Genomic DNA, 17,542 nt, shown 5'->3' with positions numbered 1-17,542 from the left:
ACTGGGAGGCGAGCGCCGGCCTGAAGGTATGCAACGCGTGCATGTCCCATTTGAGCAATGAGCGCGGAGCTGCACACTGCGCAGCAGCAGTTCTGGGACGCGCTCCCGGGCATCTATGGCCTCCCCCCGTGGCCGGAGCTGGAGAAGCTCAAGACTGAGTGTGACCTGCTTTTGTAGCCGCCATTGCCGGTGCCACCGGCACACCTTAGCCATGTATTTTTCTATCTGTCCTATGATGTTTGCTTGTTTGTTTGTCGCACCACACTGTAATGATGCTATTGGCAGTGTCTAAGGATAAATTTAGCTTCCGACTGAGTAATGGGCAAAACTGCTTTAGTGGCCGCACTGCAGGCTGCCCGTTGCCACCTCAGGCTCCGGCGACTGGTTGGCGCGGTGTCTCTCCGACTCTCGGGCGTCGGCGCCATATGGACATTGGAGAGAGGGGGGAGGGGCGGGTGGCTCGCCAGTTGAGTGCGAGTCCCTGCGAGAGGAAGAATGGAAGAGCAAAGAAGCGGCGGTGCCGCCGGTGCATGACATTGATCGAAATGATAGATGGCGCTTCTTACCGTCGGTGACATCGCCGCAAGCTGGTCGGGCCCGGGCCGTGGCTGTTGTAAGGCAGTAAGTAAGTACTTGCTTTCCGGTACTGGGAGCCAAGGGACCAAGACGGGAGACAGTGCCAGATGCAGTGCGGGTAGCCACGGCCCAAGGGCAGCAAGCTCGGCAGTCTGACGTTCCATGCGGAACAGGAGAGGGTATTCGGTTGGAGATGCCGAAGTTCGAACACGCCATGTTCATTTCGCGCCGTCGCCGAGTCAGTGTTGCATGTTAGCTTGAGTTTGGGTGGAATACAATTTGAACATCGTTGTGGTTACAGAAGCAAATCATCCCCGATGGCCGCCTGCTTCAGGTTCTCCAACTCCGCCCACGTCGGGAGGCCATACAGCTCGGGCAGCGAATCCCAGAACGCCCCGCGGGCCGCCTTGAGCTCCCCGTGCAGATGCGCCTTGCACGTCTGACAAACCGCCTGCCAGTCGGCGCCCTGCCAGTCATCGCCCAAGCGCTCATCGAACAAGGAGAGCGGCACTTGCGAGTGGCGGTGCACGTGGTCGCGGAACGGCGCGGACGTCGCCGTGCGCATGATCCGCAGCGGGCACATGCCAGTGTCCTTGTGGCACACGCTCGGCGGCGCGGGCGTCATGAACTCGGCCAGGGTCCACGCGGCCTGCTGCTGCCTGCTGGCCCCGCGAAGGACGCGCTCTTGGTCCCCGGGATCGAGCCGGGCCGGGGCGCCGTGGATGACCGTCCCGTTGACGAGCTGCCCCGCGATGCTGTCCAGTTTGCTCGCGATCAGATAGAACAGCGACGGCAGCAGCCACGGCGCGTCGATTTCTCGCGCGAGCTGCACCAGAGCGATCAGGTGGTCTTCCCACGCGCAGTCCCACGACGCGACGGCGCTCGGCCCGCGGTCCGACTTGTCCGTCTCGTAACAGGTCGCGTCGCTCTCCGCGAGTGTCGTGCGCAGCGCGGAGGTCAGGTGCGTAAGTGCAAGGCGGCGGATGATGGGCGCATTGTACTTGTGCCCCAGCCGCGCACACCCGACGACCATGTCGGCGGTCGTCGGCGCCGGGAACGGCCGGAAGGAGCTGCCAAAGTCAGCATCGTTTGCTGGATGAGTGGAGATGACGCACAAAGGCACAAAGATGGCCTTCAAAAACGGCGTAAGCTCCGCCTCCGCATCCTGCAGCTGCACCAGCGGACACCCGTCAACCTTGTCGCCCGACGTGCCCGGGGCGGGCTGCGGAAACGCGAGCATGTCGCCAAAGACAGACGCCTGCCGCGCGAGAATGCCGCGGTACACCCTATACTGCGCGCGCCCCGCCTGCAGCACGATGTTCCCGTCGTCAAACCACAGCTCCGCGACGCGGTGGAGCTCTAGCGGCGCGTCCATGGTGGGAGTAGAAAGGCAAGATGCGCGTGGCACGTGTCAGCGTGACACGCGTGTTTGACAGCGGCGATGTACGTACGTACGCGTGGCGCGGCGCGGGCGCGGGCGCGGATCAGGGTGGCTTGGTCCGCGGCGTGCAGCTGCACGGCCCGCGACCTCCCGGGCCGGCACGGTCGGCGCGCGAGCACTTCCTGCTGCAAGGTGAACCCCTTGGCGAATGCCATACCCCCGTGACTCGGACTCAAAAACAAAAAACAAAAAAAAAAAACCGTAGCACTGTGCCACCTATAGCTCACCAAGGACATTGACCTTGAAGGGGGGGGTTAATATCAAACCCTGGGTTCGTAAAGGCATGGCCAAAGTATGATGTCATTGCCTCTCTTATTAGGGATGGTAAACACATGGTAGTAGTGTATATAAGTAGAGTAGATTTCGTCTTGTACCCCAGTCTTCAAATTCCATCATCTTTACAATACTGTAATAATTTATTCAATTCGGCGGCGAAAAACTGCGTGACATCGGCGCCGAAATGAAAATTTTGGCGCTGCCTGGTAATCTGTGTGACCGCCGAAAAAATTCGGCATATTCAGCAGCCCGGAGGGCCGCCGGAGAAATTTTGATGCTCTGATGGCCGTCTGACATTCGGCATCTGAATAATAAGTTGTGACACGCCGAAATATTTCGGCGCCGGAGGTCCCGGTGTGACGGTGACCGCCGAATTGAATAAATTGATACAGTATCTTTTTACAGTGCTTCTTGCTAGCCTTCACTGGCCAACTGGCATCCTCTGATTTGGTATTGTTTGTGACAGTATATCTAAATCAGACCAAGTTTAGTCATATTAGCCGGCACACAGATTGGAAAAATTGGCTATGACAATCCACCATACTATATTTGAATATTCCGTGGCTATAATATAGTATAGTCATAATATAATGTAGGATATTCAAGCATAAGCATATTCAAGTGATCAACCAAAGGCATAATCTATTCATAACAATATTTAATTGACCATAATATAATTCTGGCCAGCACTCCCCCAGCGTACAAGCGGACAGGGATTGCAAAGGGATTGCCCAAGGAGGCGGAGGGCCCTCTGGTGATTGCCCGTAGCTAGAGATACTGAAGGCCGGGCCAAAGCTGGCCAAGCCAAGGCCAATGAAACAGGACCGTATATGCACTGGGTGTGCATGCAGATCTGGTTCGAGCCAGACTTGGTCACTTGCGAGAGTAAGTACTCAGCACAGTGCACCTATAGCTCACCCATATCCCCTCTAATTAGAGGCGGAGACTAGGGTACTCTCCGCCTCTAATTAGAGGGGTTGAGCTGCCGCGGGCACCCCGCTACCTCCGACAACCGCCGCCCTTCTTCATCGTGCCAGAGGCACCGGCCACCCCGCGCCGCTGCCACCGGCGCCCTCACCATCCCGCCGCCGTCGTCATCGTCGTCGCCGTTGTGACCTGGTCACAACGGTGACCATCGCGTGATTCTCATCACAGACGATCGCCGCCCGCTGTCATCGGGTCGGGGACGTCTGCCCGCTGGTCCCGCTAGCTCTCCGCGGCTGTCATTGATCTCCCGACATCGTCCTCGACGACGACAACCATGGTAAGCTCAAATCTCCATCAAATTACATGAATTTGTGAGTTAACAATATTTTATTTATAACTCTCTAACAGTTTAATATTTTTACATGCCACTTGTACCTCGAGTAATTTCCATTGATTGCGCAACTTTTCTGTTTTTTGATCGGAAAGTGTCGGGGGGTGGGTCAGGGGCGGCGGGATCGCGTCGGGCAGGCGGCGGGAAGGGCGCGCATGGCAGGTAATGGTGATTACCTCACCATTGTATAGGTATCATCAAGTACTATAGATTATCGGTTTGTTTCATGTAATTTGATGGAGATTTGAGCTTACCATGGTTGTCGTCGTCGAGGACGATGTCGGGAGATCAATGACAGCCGCGGAGAGCTAGCAGGACCAGCGGGCAGACGTCCCCGACCCGATGACAGCGGGCGGCGATCGTCTGTGATGAGAATCACGCGATGGTCACCGTTGTGACCAGGTCACAACGGCGACGACGATGACGACGGCGGCGGGATGGTGAGGGCGCCGGGGTGGCAGCGGCGCCGGGGTGGCCGGTGCCTCTGGCACGATGAAGAAGGGCGGCGGTTGTCGGAGGTAGCGGGGGTGCCCGCGGCAAGCTCAACCCCCTCTAATTAGAGGCGGAGAGTACCCTAGTCTCCGCCTCTAATTAGAGGGGATATGGGTGAGCTATAGGTGCACTGTGCTGAGTACTTACTCTCGCAAGTGACCAAGTCTGGCTCGAACCAGATCTGCATGCACACCCAGTGCATATACGGTCCTGTTTCATTGGCCTTGGCTTGGCCAGCTTTGGCCCGGCCTTCAGTATCTCTAGCTACGGGCAATCACCAGAGGGCCCTCCGCCTCCTTGGGCAATCCCTTTGCAATCCCTGTCCGCTTGTGGACGCTGGGGGAGTGCTGGCCAGAATTATATTATGGTCAATTAAATATTGTTATGAATAGATTATGCCTTTGGTTGATCACTTGAATATGCTTATGCTTGAATATCCTACATTATATTATGGGTATACTATATTATAGCCACGGAATATTCAAATATAGTATGGTGGATTGTCATAGCCAATTTTTCCAATCTGTGTGCCGGCTAATATGACTAAACTTGGTCTGATTTAGATATACTGTCACAAACAATACCAAATCAGAGGATGCCAGTTGGCCAGTGAAGGCTAGCAAGAAGCACTGTAAAAAGATACTGTATCAATTTATTCAATTCGGCGGTCACGCGTCACACCGGACCTCCGGCGCCGAAATATTTCGGCGTGTCACAACTTATTATTCAGATGCCGAATGTCAGACGGCCATCAGAGCATCAAAATTTCTCCGGCGGCCCTCCGGGCTGCTGAATATGCCGAATTTTTTCAGCGGTCACACAGATTACCAGGCAGCGCCAAAATTTTCATTTCGGCGCCGATGTCACGCAGTTTTTCGCCGCCGAATTGAATAAATTATTACAGTATTGTAAAGATGATGGAATTTGAAGACTGGGGTACAAGACGAAATCTACTCTACTTATATACACTACTACCATGTGTTTACCATCCCTAATAAGAGAGGCAATGACATCATACTTTGGCCATGCCTTTACGAACCCAGGGTTTGATATTAACCCCCCCCTTCAAGGTCAATGTCCTTGTCGACAAAAGGCATTAGAGCGCCGTCCATCATCCACCCCCCCCTTCAGCCTCCACAAAATGGCCAGTCTGATAATTAAAAAGTTTCTGGGACGAATGATATGGGAGCTTCTCTTGTGTCAGCTTATAACGTTTGACCAGGTAATCCCAATGACCCTAGGCAAGGACAGGCACACTATGGGTCTTGACCACTGGGTTCTTCTGGTTGAACTCGTCTAACAATTCTTGAGAGTTCTCAAGCCTTTGCGCAGTCTCCCATGTATCCTTGCTATGCGGATATCCCTTCCACTTCACCAGATACTGCCAACCACAACCACGCTTCTGCTTCTTTATAATCTCCTCAACCTCCCACTCTTTATGATCATCCACAATGTCTGGTGGTGACCTTTCTTCTCGCCGGTGGGGTGGTGGCTCATGGTACGGTGTTAGTTCTCACTGGGGGCAAAGGTGGCAGCTGACAGGCTGTGGCATGTCCTAAAAAAAAACATGCGGCGGCCTGACGGCAGTTCAATGGCAGCGCAACCCTTAAAACCCAAGTCATTGTCAAAGAATAACTTACATTCATCAGCGCGGTAATAAAACAATATGCTGACCTTCAGCGCCCACCTTCCCACAACCACAACGCTCATCCACCAGTCCAGCCAGCCTCCTCCTTGAGAGCCCCCTGTCTTGTTGTCTGGCCGTTGGGTCAGCTGCTCTCCGAGTCACGCGGCTGCGCTGACCGGGCATGCAGTCCGCATCCCTGCAACTATACGACCCGGCGCTCAGAGCCGGGACTCAGGACGGTGGCACCATCGTTGTCTGCATTTGGCGCCTGCTCGAAAATCTTTACAGAGGAGTCAGTTCTCAGCACCCTGTGCACTCTCCGAGTCCTGCAAGCCATGCGCCGGTGCCTTACCCGCAATGGCCCGGCCTGCTTCAGTGGGTGCGGGTACCCGCGTTTTGGCCAACAGGCTGCAGGTGGCCCGTATTTCACAGGCCTGTGGATGGCAAAAGCCACACTGGGGCCTCAGATGTTGGCAACGGCTGTTGCTGGGCGTCCAAACCCGCAAGTGAGCCGCAACTGCACTCACTGACATCTTCTTGATAGCTCGGACATCAAGTCTCTGACCATTTTGAAGTGCCGGAGACCGCCGCTGAGGCCAGGTATCTGGTTAGCCGGGCCCGGACAAGTGCCAGCGGGTTTTCGTGCTTGACCAGCATTGAGGAGGGACACAGGCTCTAAGGGAATGTTGTGCCCTGGCAGTTTATGATGCTGCATTGGATAAAGAGGACAAAGGGAGCTTGACACGTCTCAGAGGCATGTGTACTGTAACGATATACCCTTTTTTGTGCCCCTTGCAGTTGCCTTGCAGTTGCCTTGTGGACCATCAAACCGCCATCGAACCGCCGTTGAACCGCCATGCATTCGGACACATGTTCTTTCATGAGACGCTAGAGCCAGCCAGCCGCGGGTTTTGCCCCCAGTGTCTGTCTCATTATAGACTGAATGAGCCTGACTAGAACCTGGCATCTTGACTTCATATGCCAAAGGTCCAACCTTTACCTCCACTTCAAATGGTCTCACATGTTGATCATTGAGCTTCTCGGATGGTCGATTCTGCTGCACTTTTAACCCTTCTGTAAGGGCAACCCCGGAGGCCTGAGATCAAGGTCCTAGCTGTCAGGGGAAACCCTGATGCCGTCACTTGATCCCATCAAGCGCCGCGTCTCCGCTCGCATCTCCGCGTCTCCGCTCGTGTCTCCGCGTCTCCGCACCCTGACGCTCTCCCTCCACTGCCCGCACCACATCCCACATCCAGTGATCCCCAGTCTTCGACTTCCCTGGCCACCCCTTTCCGGGAGTCTCTCCGCCGGCGGAGTCACCATCAGGGATCACTACTGCCATCGGAGACCTCTCCGGATGTGGACGCACCACTTCCCTCCGAGACCTTGAGCCTATGGCCTTCTAGCCTCTCTGGGCTGTCACTTATCAAGGTCTCCCTATGATCTCTACCTGCTGGACCTCTTGGGTGTCCCCAACCCATGTCAGCATTCGGGCTTATGTTCGGATGGCTGAGCCTTGCCATGGCTCCGCTCTCCACTCCGCCACCACGGCCCCCGTCATCGGGCCTTCCCCTGGGTGAGGCCTACTGCCGTTAAGGCTCGTGCCTACTGCAGCGCCCCAGGCTGCACGCCCTCACACCTCCACCTCTCTGGAGACGTCCGGGGACGTCTCCGAGTGACCCCCTGTCGCTACCCTCCAGTGGTCATGGCTGGCCGCCATTCCCATTGGTCCTCTTCGACACTCCCCGGCCCTTGGGCTAGACCAGACTCCTTCCCTTTCCGCTCCACGCCTTCCCTCTCCGTTTCCGGCCGTCACGTCACGGTCACACACCCGGAGTCGATTCCGATTCCGATTCCGATTCCGGTTGTCACGGTCACGGTCACAAGCGGAGACGCCCAGAGGCAGCCTGGACCTCCCGAAGCCCTTCTTAGGCCTTCTAGGGATGCCTGGGCCCCTCCCTTGGCATCACGGTCCCAAACCTGCCTCTCCGGAGCTTCAAGGGCTACTCGACACTCACCTAGGGTCCATTAGCGATGGCTGACTTCTCCCATCCGTCATCCGTCACTATGCAGTCACTCTATCATTACTCCGGTCACTGGTATATAGTAGTGCACCTGGGCAGAGGGCTCCTTGGCTTGTTCTCTAAGGATTCCCCCTCTGCTCAGGTGAGTCTGTAGCGTCCCTTCCTGTTGTAGTAGTTCACTAAGGATTCCCCCTCTGCTCAGGACTCTGATTTCGAGCCTCGCGAGGTTGCCCTTACAGCAGAACAAGCCCACCAATACGGACCTCACCTCCCAACTCCGTTGCCAGGGCCCGCAGTCTTTGACGCCCCCCCTGCCGGTAACCTGGAGGTGGCCTCCGGAGGGGCTGCATGCAGGAGGCTCCTGGTGGATTGCGACAGATGGCTCCGTCCCGGCCCCACCCGACCTTGCGCTGCACAGCCCCAGCCCCCCTTCGAACACTTTGGTCCTCGTGAGGCCTCAATACTTCCTCCTGCCTGGCCCTTGGTGTTCTCCTCCGGCCGTGGTTTAGCTTTCCCACGCCCCGCGCCCTATGGCCCCGGGCCGTCCTGAACCACTTCCGGACCCCCTTCCCCCGATTCCGACCGTGGCCCCGCCTTCCTTCCCCTTCACCCACGGCTAATGCTGGCCTCTCCGGCCACTGCTGGTCTGTCCCTAGCCATTCCTGCTGCCAGCCACCTGTCGGAATGGGCTTCCGCCATGCGGAGCGCCCTGATGGCATCAAAACGACTCCGGATTCCGATTCCGATTCCGCTTTCCCGCGGTTGTCGCTGCGATGGCCATTACCTCTGCATGCTCCCCACTCTTACTGCCAAAGACACTGATCATAGTGTCTTTGCCGGTGCGATGACTTTCCCTTCCGCACCTTCTGCCATCACCATGCACCTCGCCTCCTCTGTCTCCTGCTTAAACCGCACCCCCCACCACGACATCATGTGACCGCCTAGATTTTGGCAGACATGTGACAACTCCACCGGAATTTAGGCGGCACATGATCCCTGGATTGACTCCGGGGGCATCTCCGGAGACCTTTCCGCTGATGCTGTCATCGTGGCTTTGACATGAGACCGCTCACACCCCGAGCAAAGGCTTGGCTTTCTTGGGAGGCAAGTCTCCATACTCCATCACCCGTGTCTCCCTACGCACGTGTCTCCGGGGCCCCCAGCCCGGCCCCGATTCTCATCGGACTACCCGGGTGACCTTCCCTACGTGTCCGGCTCGACGCGTCCAGTTCGACTCTGGACCTTGGGATAACCGCGAGATGGCTGATCCCTTTGATCGGCCTGCGACACCTTGGCATGACACCACTCGTTGCTGCCCCGCTAGGTTCTGGGTGTGGCCTACTGCCGTATAGGCCCGCGCCAGATGCGAGATGACGAGTCCGCTCGCCTAGGGCCGCCCTACTAGGCCACGAGTGGCAGGTGCTGAATCGGAGTGCCGACTTTCCCCCCTCACTCTCCGGAGACGGACTCCACCCCACAACGTCATTCACATGGCATCGGAGTTCAGCTAGCACACCCCCCCGGAGACGTCTCATACGTCTCTGGTATCAACATAGCTGCCCCGGAGGGTACCCTTGCCTTAGAGGATCCACCATGGTGTTACCTAGGCAGTCACTGCAGTTCAGGGCTCTGCAGATGCCCCTTCCGTTCATGGGACCCCTCTCCGCTTTCCGCCCGTCACGTCACGGTCACGCGCTCGGAATCGCGTTTCCGTTTCCGGTAGTCACGTCACGGTCACGTCACAAGCGGAGATGCTCAAAGGGTCCCATTGTACAGCCGGACCCCGAACAATGGAATCGCTTCTGGAATGCCTACGTCAACCCGCCTCTGCCGCACAACTAGGATGGGTCGAGCTGTTGCCACCCAGTCCGCAACACTAGGCTTAGTGCCCCGGCTGACAGCGCAGTGTCCGGAGCCACACTGCAATTCCTTTCCCCCCACCTGACATCTGGGTGCAGTAAAAGTGAGCTCGCCACTCGCTATGCTATCACCCCATGGCAAGTCATTTGCCGCCCAACGATCTCCAACAACCAGTAGAGATGGTCGGAATCGCCCTGTGACGTCACAGGTGTTTCCGGTCACGCTCGGAGACGTTTCCGGGCACAAACGGAGACGTTTCCGGAGGTGTACTTGGTGCTTTGGCTAAGCGCAGACCCCCCCCTTTTTTTTTCTGTGGTGCGTCGGGGCGCCACACTCTTGAAGGGGGATGGAGGAGGTATAGGAGGGGACTCGCAGAGGACCCTCCTGGAGCAACATGCGACCAGAGCGCAAGCGGGCGCACACCGAGCTACGCAAAGGTGTAGTTGCACCATCTCTCGGAGAGGCACCGGGACCGCAGGTCTCCGGGCGTCTCCGAATATGGGCGCGCAACCAGTGGAGAACGCAAGTACTCCATGGGTTGACCTTGGCAACAGCAATCACTGGAGCAACGCCAAGGTACCGTCACACTGGCTCTTGGAGATGGACAGTCTCTGGACATCGACAGAGACAGGAGCTTGGCCACCGGAGGACAAGGGACTCCGGAGGACGAGCTCAGTGACCCCCCGATTTTTTTTCCTGCATCGGGGCGACGCAGCTTGAAGGGGGGATGATGTCAGGGGAAACCCTGATGCCGTCACTTGATCCCATCAAGCGCCGCGTCTCCGCTCGCGTCTCCGCGTCTCCGCTCGTGTCTCCGCGTCTCCGCACCCTGACGCTCTCCCTCCACTGCCCGCACCACATCCCACATCCAGTAATCCCCAGTCTCCGACTTCCCTGGCCACCCCTTTCCGGGAGTCTCTCCGCCGGCGGAGTCACCATCAGGGATCACTACTGCCATCGGAGACCTCTCCGGATGTGGACGCACCACTTCCCTCCGAGACCTTGAGCCTATGGCCTTCTAGCCTCTCTGGGCTGTCACTTATCAAGGTCTCCCTATGATCTCTACCTGCTGGACCTCTTGGGTGTCCCCAACCCATGTCAGCATTCGGGCTTATGTTCGGATGGCTGAGCCTTGCCATGGCTCCGCTCTCCACTCCGCCACCACGGCCCCCGTCATCGGGCCTTCCCCTGGGTGAGGCCTACTGCCGTTAAGGCTCGTGCCTACTGCAGCGCCCCAGGCTGCACGCCCTCACACCTCCACCTCTCTGGAGACGTCCGGGGACGTCTCCGAGTGACCCCTGTCGCTACCCTCCAGTGGTCATGGCTGGCCGCCATTCCCATTGGTCCTCTTCGACACTCCCCGGCCCTTGGGCTAGACCAGACTCCTTCCCTTTCCGCTCCACGCCTTCCCTCTCCGTTTCCGGCCGTCACGTCACGGTCACACACCCGGAGTCGATTCCGATTCCGATTCCGATTCCGGTTGTCACGGTCACGGTCACAAGCGGAGACGCCCAGAGGCAGCCTGGACCTCCCGAAGCCCTTCTTAGGCCTTCTAGGGATGCCTGGGCCCCTCCCTTGGCATCACGGTCCCAAACCTGCCTCTCCGGAGCTTCAAGGGCTACTCGACACTCACCTAGGGTCCATTAGCGATGGCTGACTTCTCCCATCCGTCATCCGTCACTATGCAGTCACTCTATCATTACTCCGGTCACTGGTATATAGTAGTGCACCTGGGCAGAGGGCTCCTTGGCTTGTTCTCTAAGGATTCCCCCTCTGCTCAGGTGAGTCTGTAGCGTCCCTTCCTGTTGTAGTAGTTCACTAAGGATTCCCCCTCTGCTCAGGACTCTGATTTCGAGCCTCGCGAGGTTGCCCTTACACTAGCAGGGGAGGATCCAAAGCGTGAACATTAGTAAGCGGAATACAAATGAAGCTGACCTAGCAGGGGAGGATCCAAAGAGGTGAAACTCTGAGGGTCCACCTGCTAGGTAGCTGACTATATACTGCTTGTCCGTAGGTGCCGCTGTCGGGCACAGAAGGCTTGGGTGGCGTCGCAGGGGAGGTCCCAGGGCGACCGTTGGGAGGGCGTTGACAGATCGGTGATTGTGCGGGTGAGATGGAGGGCCGGACCGGAGTTGGAACCAGAATCGGACCGGAATCGGATGCGTCTCCAAGGGGCTGAAAGGGAGGTTCCCCTGACACCTTCAACGTACACATTGTCTCCAACTTTGAACTCAGTGGCCTTTTTGGCTGCACTTACCTGTCCGTCTACCTCTCAGCTCATCTCCGACCAGCAGTGGCATGACACAGGGCACTCAAGCGCCTATCAATATCAGTGTCATCGTCTCCACAAAGTTATAGCTAAGGTGTCGTTAGCAGAAGGATGCAGAGGAGAAGGCAGTGGGTGTACCAGGCTGGGGTGCCTGCCTTGGGGCTGTTTGCAGCTTGGTGGCCGACTGCGTGGGGAATGAGCCAGCCGCATGTACGGTGGGAGGGTCGATGCCAACACACAGTCTCTACAGTTAACACAGCCTCTTGCGCAGCACTGGACTGAAGAGGGATAAGGCGCATGTGGCTCCAGGACTTGGCCTAGAGGGAATATGAGGGGGGAAAGGAAAGAGTGGTGCGATTTTTTTTCTTGATGTCACACACATGTAACAAATCAATCAAAGATCTGTCAATGGCATAACAATATGATAGGTTTAGGGCCAGTCTTTGATGACAGACTTAGAAACCATCTGAATATAATTGTGAAGTACAGAATTGAAATACTAGTAGTGACCTTAGGCATAAGACCTTGCAGAGCTAAACATTCACACTTATTATACATAGTATTCAGTCATGGTTTGTGTTTCATTTGACTATTGATTTAACATGCTACTGAAATTTTTGAAAATTTCCATAAATTCTATGGAATCTGGTTAAATTTCTCTGAATTTTTAAAGCCTACTGAGAATTCCAGAAATTTCATGAGATTTCTTAGGGAGGTTTTTCCTGATGATATTTACACCACCAACCCGTCTGTATACTGAGCCGATGTCACCCCACGATGTCAACAGGACAGAAATGCCGATCTCAGCATCAGGTCTGCCTAAGATCATTCAGCTGTCAGCCACTGAATGTTGGACTGATATCATGCCAGCATGTATGCGATGTTGCAAGATATATCATGCTGATGTCTTCTCCTAGTATCCAGTAGATGAGCAATCCAAACTGTGTCATGAGTGACCAGACCTAGTATGCATACTGGCTCCATCAGGAAAGGATGGTCCAACTAGTTTTGAGCATTAATGCTGGAAAAAATGCCTACAGTATGGCCCACACCGAGGGGCAGCTTCAAGCCCTCAAGAAAATTTGCTAAGTCGAGCCGAGAGGTATGACACAATCATGCTGACCACCGGTCAGAAGTGTTCCGAAAGGTCCGTAACATCACGGACAACTTCTCCGTGGTGACAGCAGCTGTCACAACATCTTTTTTTCTCTTCGTTCCCCCATGTTCCCCCCAAGTCCAGCGGGTCTGCGAGCTCTGCGCGCCACGCGTTCCACGGCCGCGCTGACAGTGTCGCGAAGCGTGTGGCCGGTCACGCTATATCCTGACAGCCCCATGCGCAGTGTGTCGAGCCCCATAGCCGCCTGCGGGGCCCAGACATCGAACGGCACCACCTCCAGCAGCGCCTTGCTTAGGTCTGCCCGCTCGTACTCATTTTGCACAATAGGACACTTGGGAATCCGGCCTATCCTGTTCGTGCTCTTGGTGTCCTTGATGATAAACTCACTGTCTCTTAGGGAGCAACTGCGATACCCAGGCCGGCTGGTCAACCACACTCTTGTTCTGAGGTGCGTGGCCCGCTCCTTTCCTCTCTCTCATCGACTCACTCCAATACTAGCTTCTCACACGACATTGTCCCACCATATGCTACCAACGACCACAACTATGCAACTCAAGCTCTCTCCCGCGCTCCTCATTGGCTCCGCCATTGCTTGTATGTCTGTCCCCTCTCCCGTGCTGACCCATACTAACCCCGCCCTGGCAGGACCGAGTCCCTTCCGCCGTGCCAAATAACGCACACCCGACCACGTAAAGACCGGCGTGCGATCCTCTAGTCGCAGCTATCCATCGTCCACGCATTCGACACTGCCGCGCAGGGCAAGACCACCAACATCAGGCTCGGGATGCAGGTTGATTGGCCTCATAGCGAACATCAGTGGGAGGAGGGACTGCCGCCATACCGCTGAGCGGAGGGGGGGGGCGAAGGGTCAGCAGACGGATAGGTGGTCGATACATAATGAGTTGGCATATACTATATGTATTAAATAGAGTATAATAAACATTCCTTCCTGTTTGCCCCAGTATATCGCAGTGCACCATTTATCCAATTGAAGCCTCTTGACTTGGGGTGTTGTCTTGCACTTGTCCAGTTCAGGATGTCTACATGATATATGTTGTCAGGCGAATGTCAGGAAGATATGCGCAATCAATTCCTTCCTGACATCACGAAAATCCGGTGCTGATATCAAGACCCGATGTTGGGTGATGTTCCGGCATGACATCGGCAAAGTGTCATGTCGGTTTGGTGGTGTAGTGAGTATTGTCACATTTGTGATCTGGTGCATCTCAGATCTGGGTTCTGAACTGTGGACACAAGTCTAATCCTATGGCTATTCTTTTCTCATAGCAGCCATAACGAGGAGCTAGACATAGTACAACAAGTTGTAAGCATTATTTCCAGATGAGTCAATATGTATGTTCCTTAATTTTTTTCCCTCGCCCTTGCCTTACACTTTGCCTCTGTACTACTAGGAGGGACTATCTACAGGTCAGCTCTTGTGGTAAGCCAGCAAGGAAAGCAGGGTTTCAACACCGCACATCACACAATATTAGATTGCCATCCCATGCTCATGGATTTCCCCAATAGACCTCCGTATCATGTGTTGGGTACAGCTGCTCGTCAAGAATAACCAGCGAGCTCCATCCAATCAATTTTTGTGGGTCCGGGGTAAGTGATCGGCTCTCCTGCCTTGGCACAGTGTGTAAACACGGGTCGATCGGCAGAAATGGGGCGATGCACAGAGCCGTGAGATGCGGTAGGAGATCGGCTGCGCAAGGACTCGCACTGGCAGGAGCACTGGCCGCATCGCAGTAAAGTATCTCGAGCGACTGGAGGCCTGGTAAGCGCCGCGAAATCAGCTCGACCAGTGCTGGGTCCCAGGAAGCAACAGTAAGCGCTAGCGATACGATGTCGTCGCTCAGTATGTCGTTCATTAGACACGCCACGTGCGCGGTTGTTGGAATGGCCCCTTGTATCGCCAGGTGTGTGAGCGGGGGCTTCGACCGCAAGAGGACACGAACGATGGAGAGGGGGGCCGCGAGCAAATGGAGACGCGGGACGGAGATCAAAGTGTCCCACACAGGGATCTCCTCGCGGAACGGCAGCCGGTATAGCTCCGGAATCACGACCACAAGTTTTTCGAGGCGGAACAGGAAGAACCGGGTGAGCGCGGTGAGGTGTTGACGTGTCACGAATAAGCCAAGGGGAGCTACGGAGGCCAATGTGAGGTGTCTTGGAATGCCTAGTTGCGGAAGCGGCTTGCCCCATTTTCTGGATTCCATCAGGCGGTCGACAGAGATGAAGGGGACTTGTGGGAAGAGCATAAGCAAGGCATACGGTGAGAACACAGTAGGACATTCCCGGGAACGATCAAGGTTGGAGAGAGTTATGGACTCAAGGGTCGGAGGCGAAACCAAAACAGATACCGGAGGGGGGCCGGGGAGAATGCACTGCCGCAAGACAAGATGTTGGAGAGTGGGTAGATGATTGAGCAGGTCAAAGAAGATGGGAGGAAGAATTAGACCGCAGAGAGTGAGTTGTGATATCGTTTTGTGGAATAACGAGATTTTACCGACTATGTCCTTGTGGAGATCTGTGCAATCCATAAAAAAACGAGCGGAGTACAGCACCATGACGCACCAGCAGGCGGGAGTCTTCTCTCGCTTCGCAGTGGAGGCGTAAACCGGACATCCAACGAGCGAACTACGGGTGCCTTTTCAGGCGGAAACAAACTCCAGAATATCGAAATATGCTGGCGTGCCCGTTCTGGACTCTTCCAAACCAAACTTCGCAAGAATGCGGCCAGGCTGACTGCATGGAACAAGCGGCAGGTGAGGGAAACCGCCCATAGAGTGGCCAAGGGGCAGTTGTCGAAGATGAGCATCCATATCTCGTTGGGAAAGACATGCGCCGTCATTGTGCCAGAGGTTGCTGGTCGTTCTTATAAGTACTGACTCAGACTGGAATGATTTCCGATCAACATTGACCTCCTCAGGCGGGTCACAGCCTTCAAGCAGTGCAATCTTCCTCAAGCCACTTTTGGGTTCCTTGCCGCAATCAACAAAGTGACTCGGATGTCTTCTGGCCCTTGCCCTGGACGTGTTTCAAAAGCATAATTATTGATACTGTGGAACTCGTCCCATAAGTACTTACGTAGGAGCGATGTTTTCCCGTCAATAGACCAAGTTGTACGGTGAGATCGTTCGGTCGCAGCATTACGGTGGAAAAAAAGCTTTAACATGAAGTGTTGATGAACCATTCCTACTCACAAGGTACGCAAGGCAACACCAAACAGCACATTCTTCCCGATCCATTTAGCCGACCCCGCGCCAATCTTGCTGACATGCTCCTCATCTCTGACTGTCCGTGTCCAAACTCCTGTCCCATCGTCTCCAACCCCGGTGATTGCCTCGAATCCCTCTCGTCCAGCGGCATCGACGACGTCTTGCGCAGACCAGACATGCTTCTCCGTCCATGTCAGTTTTCCGTCCTCGTCAATAAAGTTAGCCCCGCCAGTTTGTCCCAGGTCCGGATGCATGTTCGTGATAAAGACCCATGACCCCGGTCTGGGTTGGAGAAGTTGCCGGGTCCGGTGGAAGAACTCGTCAAGGGAGGAAAGGTGCTCGAGAACGAGTGTGCAAATAACGCCATCGGCCCGCCCTTCGCCAAGCAAGCAGTCTGGCACAGGCATGTCCCCCTTCACATCCCAGACGTCCAGAACTAGTCTCCCGTCTTGAACGGCATTTGCTACCGCATCTCGCCACTGGGCAGCTTCAAGCATCTGGGCGGTAAGATCCAATCCGACCACCGTTTCCACTCCTTTGACTGACAACAACTTCTCGGTGTTTCGACCTGTGCCACAACCCAAATCGACGATTCGTTTCATCGGTAACGATGCGGACAAGCTCCCCAATACCGCGGCAACCAGCTCGTCGTCGACCTTCTGAAGGAAGTTCTCCGCCGTATCATATGTCTATAGGTTCTTTAGAAACATGAAGGAGATGTGGATAGGAAAACACACCTTTGCCCATCGCCCATATGACTCCACCACCGGCACTATTCTCTCCGTTGAGTCGCTTGGGGACATGGGAGGTACAGACTGGGGACCCTGCCTTTCGCCCGCTTTTTATGCCTGTGCCCATCACAGTCGAGTCATTTTGCTTTCGGGGAGCCAAGAGGTACAGGCACATGGTTCTGAGTTGGTTCTGAGTAGCAACGGGTGCAAGACGGTGTAGGCAAGGTCCTGCCAATTTAAGAGGGCGAAACTCACGGCTGGAATCGTTCCACTATCGCCTTGAGTGCTCTTTGCATTCGTATTCAGTTGTGCTTCTAAAGCGACAAAAAGCACTGCACCGAGTCTGTCCTGGGAGCGGTTCGGCGCACACTACTAGCCCGGAAGGCTGGCAGCATATGTGATGTTGGATACCACTGAAGTCGAATAAGTGTGTGAAGAAAGACAGGCTGTGAGTAACCTGAATTGCGTGACATGACAGGACACTGCACGGACCAGCGCTCAAAGTCTTACGCACGCAACGCGGAGCACACACGGACAACAGTAGAATTCACAGTTTAATATGCACAGGGAAGATTCGGATATTTGTG

The 17,542-nt window shown here is 55.4% G+C and overlaps 2 protein-coding genes across 2 annotated transcripts; both read right to left on the bottom strand.

Annotated features, from left to right (window-relative positions):
* Positions 1 to 871: 871 nt before the first annotated feature.
* On the bottom strand, positions 872 to 1,969 carry MIND_00006800 (uncharacterized protein; the record flags this gene model as incomplete). Its single annotated transcript, XM_037357042.1, has 2 exons — positions 1,692 to 1,969; positions 872 to 1,646 (listed from the first exon to the last, which is right to left on the bottom strand). Exons 1-2 carry the CDS (start codon positions 1,949 to 1,951, stop codon positions 872 to 874), a joined length of 1,035 nt encoding a protein of 344 aa, XP_037224952.1. The 5' UTR covers positions 1,952 to 1,969.
* A 12,539-nt stretch (positions 1,970 to 14,508) lies between these two features.
* Positions 14,509 to 15,857, bottom strand: MIND_00006700 (uncharacterized protein; the record flags this gene model as incomplete). The annotated part of the gene is made up of 2 exons (XM_037357041.1): positions 14,509 to 15,533; positions 15,581 to 15,857. 2 exons carry the CDS (start codon positions 15,855 to 15,857, stop codon positions 14,509 to 14,511), a joined length of 1,302 nt encoding a protein of 433 aa, XP_037224951.1.
* Positions 15,858 to 17,542: the final 1,685 nt, after the last annotated feature.

Source organism: Mycena indigotica (assembly GCF_014461135.1).
Source record: "Mycena indigotica strain 171206Taipei chromosome Unknown Mind.scaff0001, whole genome shotgun sequence".
NCBI lineage: Eukaryota > Fungi > Basidiomycota > Agaricomycetes > Agaricales > Mycenaceae > Mycena > Mycena indigotica.
Note: the sequence above shows the minus strand (reverse complement) of the source record. Positions and strands in the feature narration are given on the sequence as shown.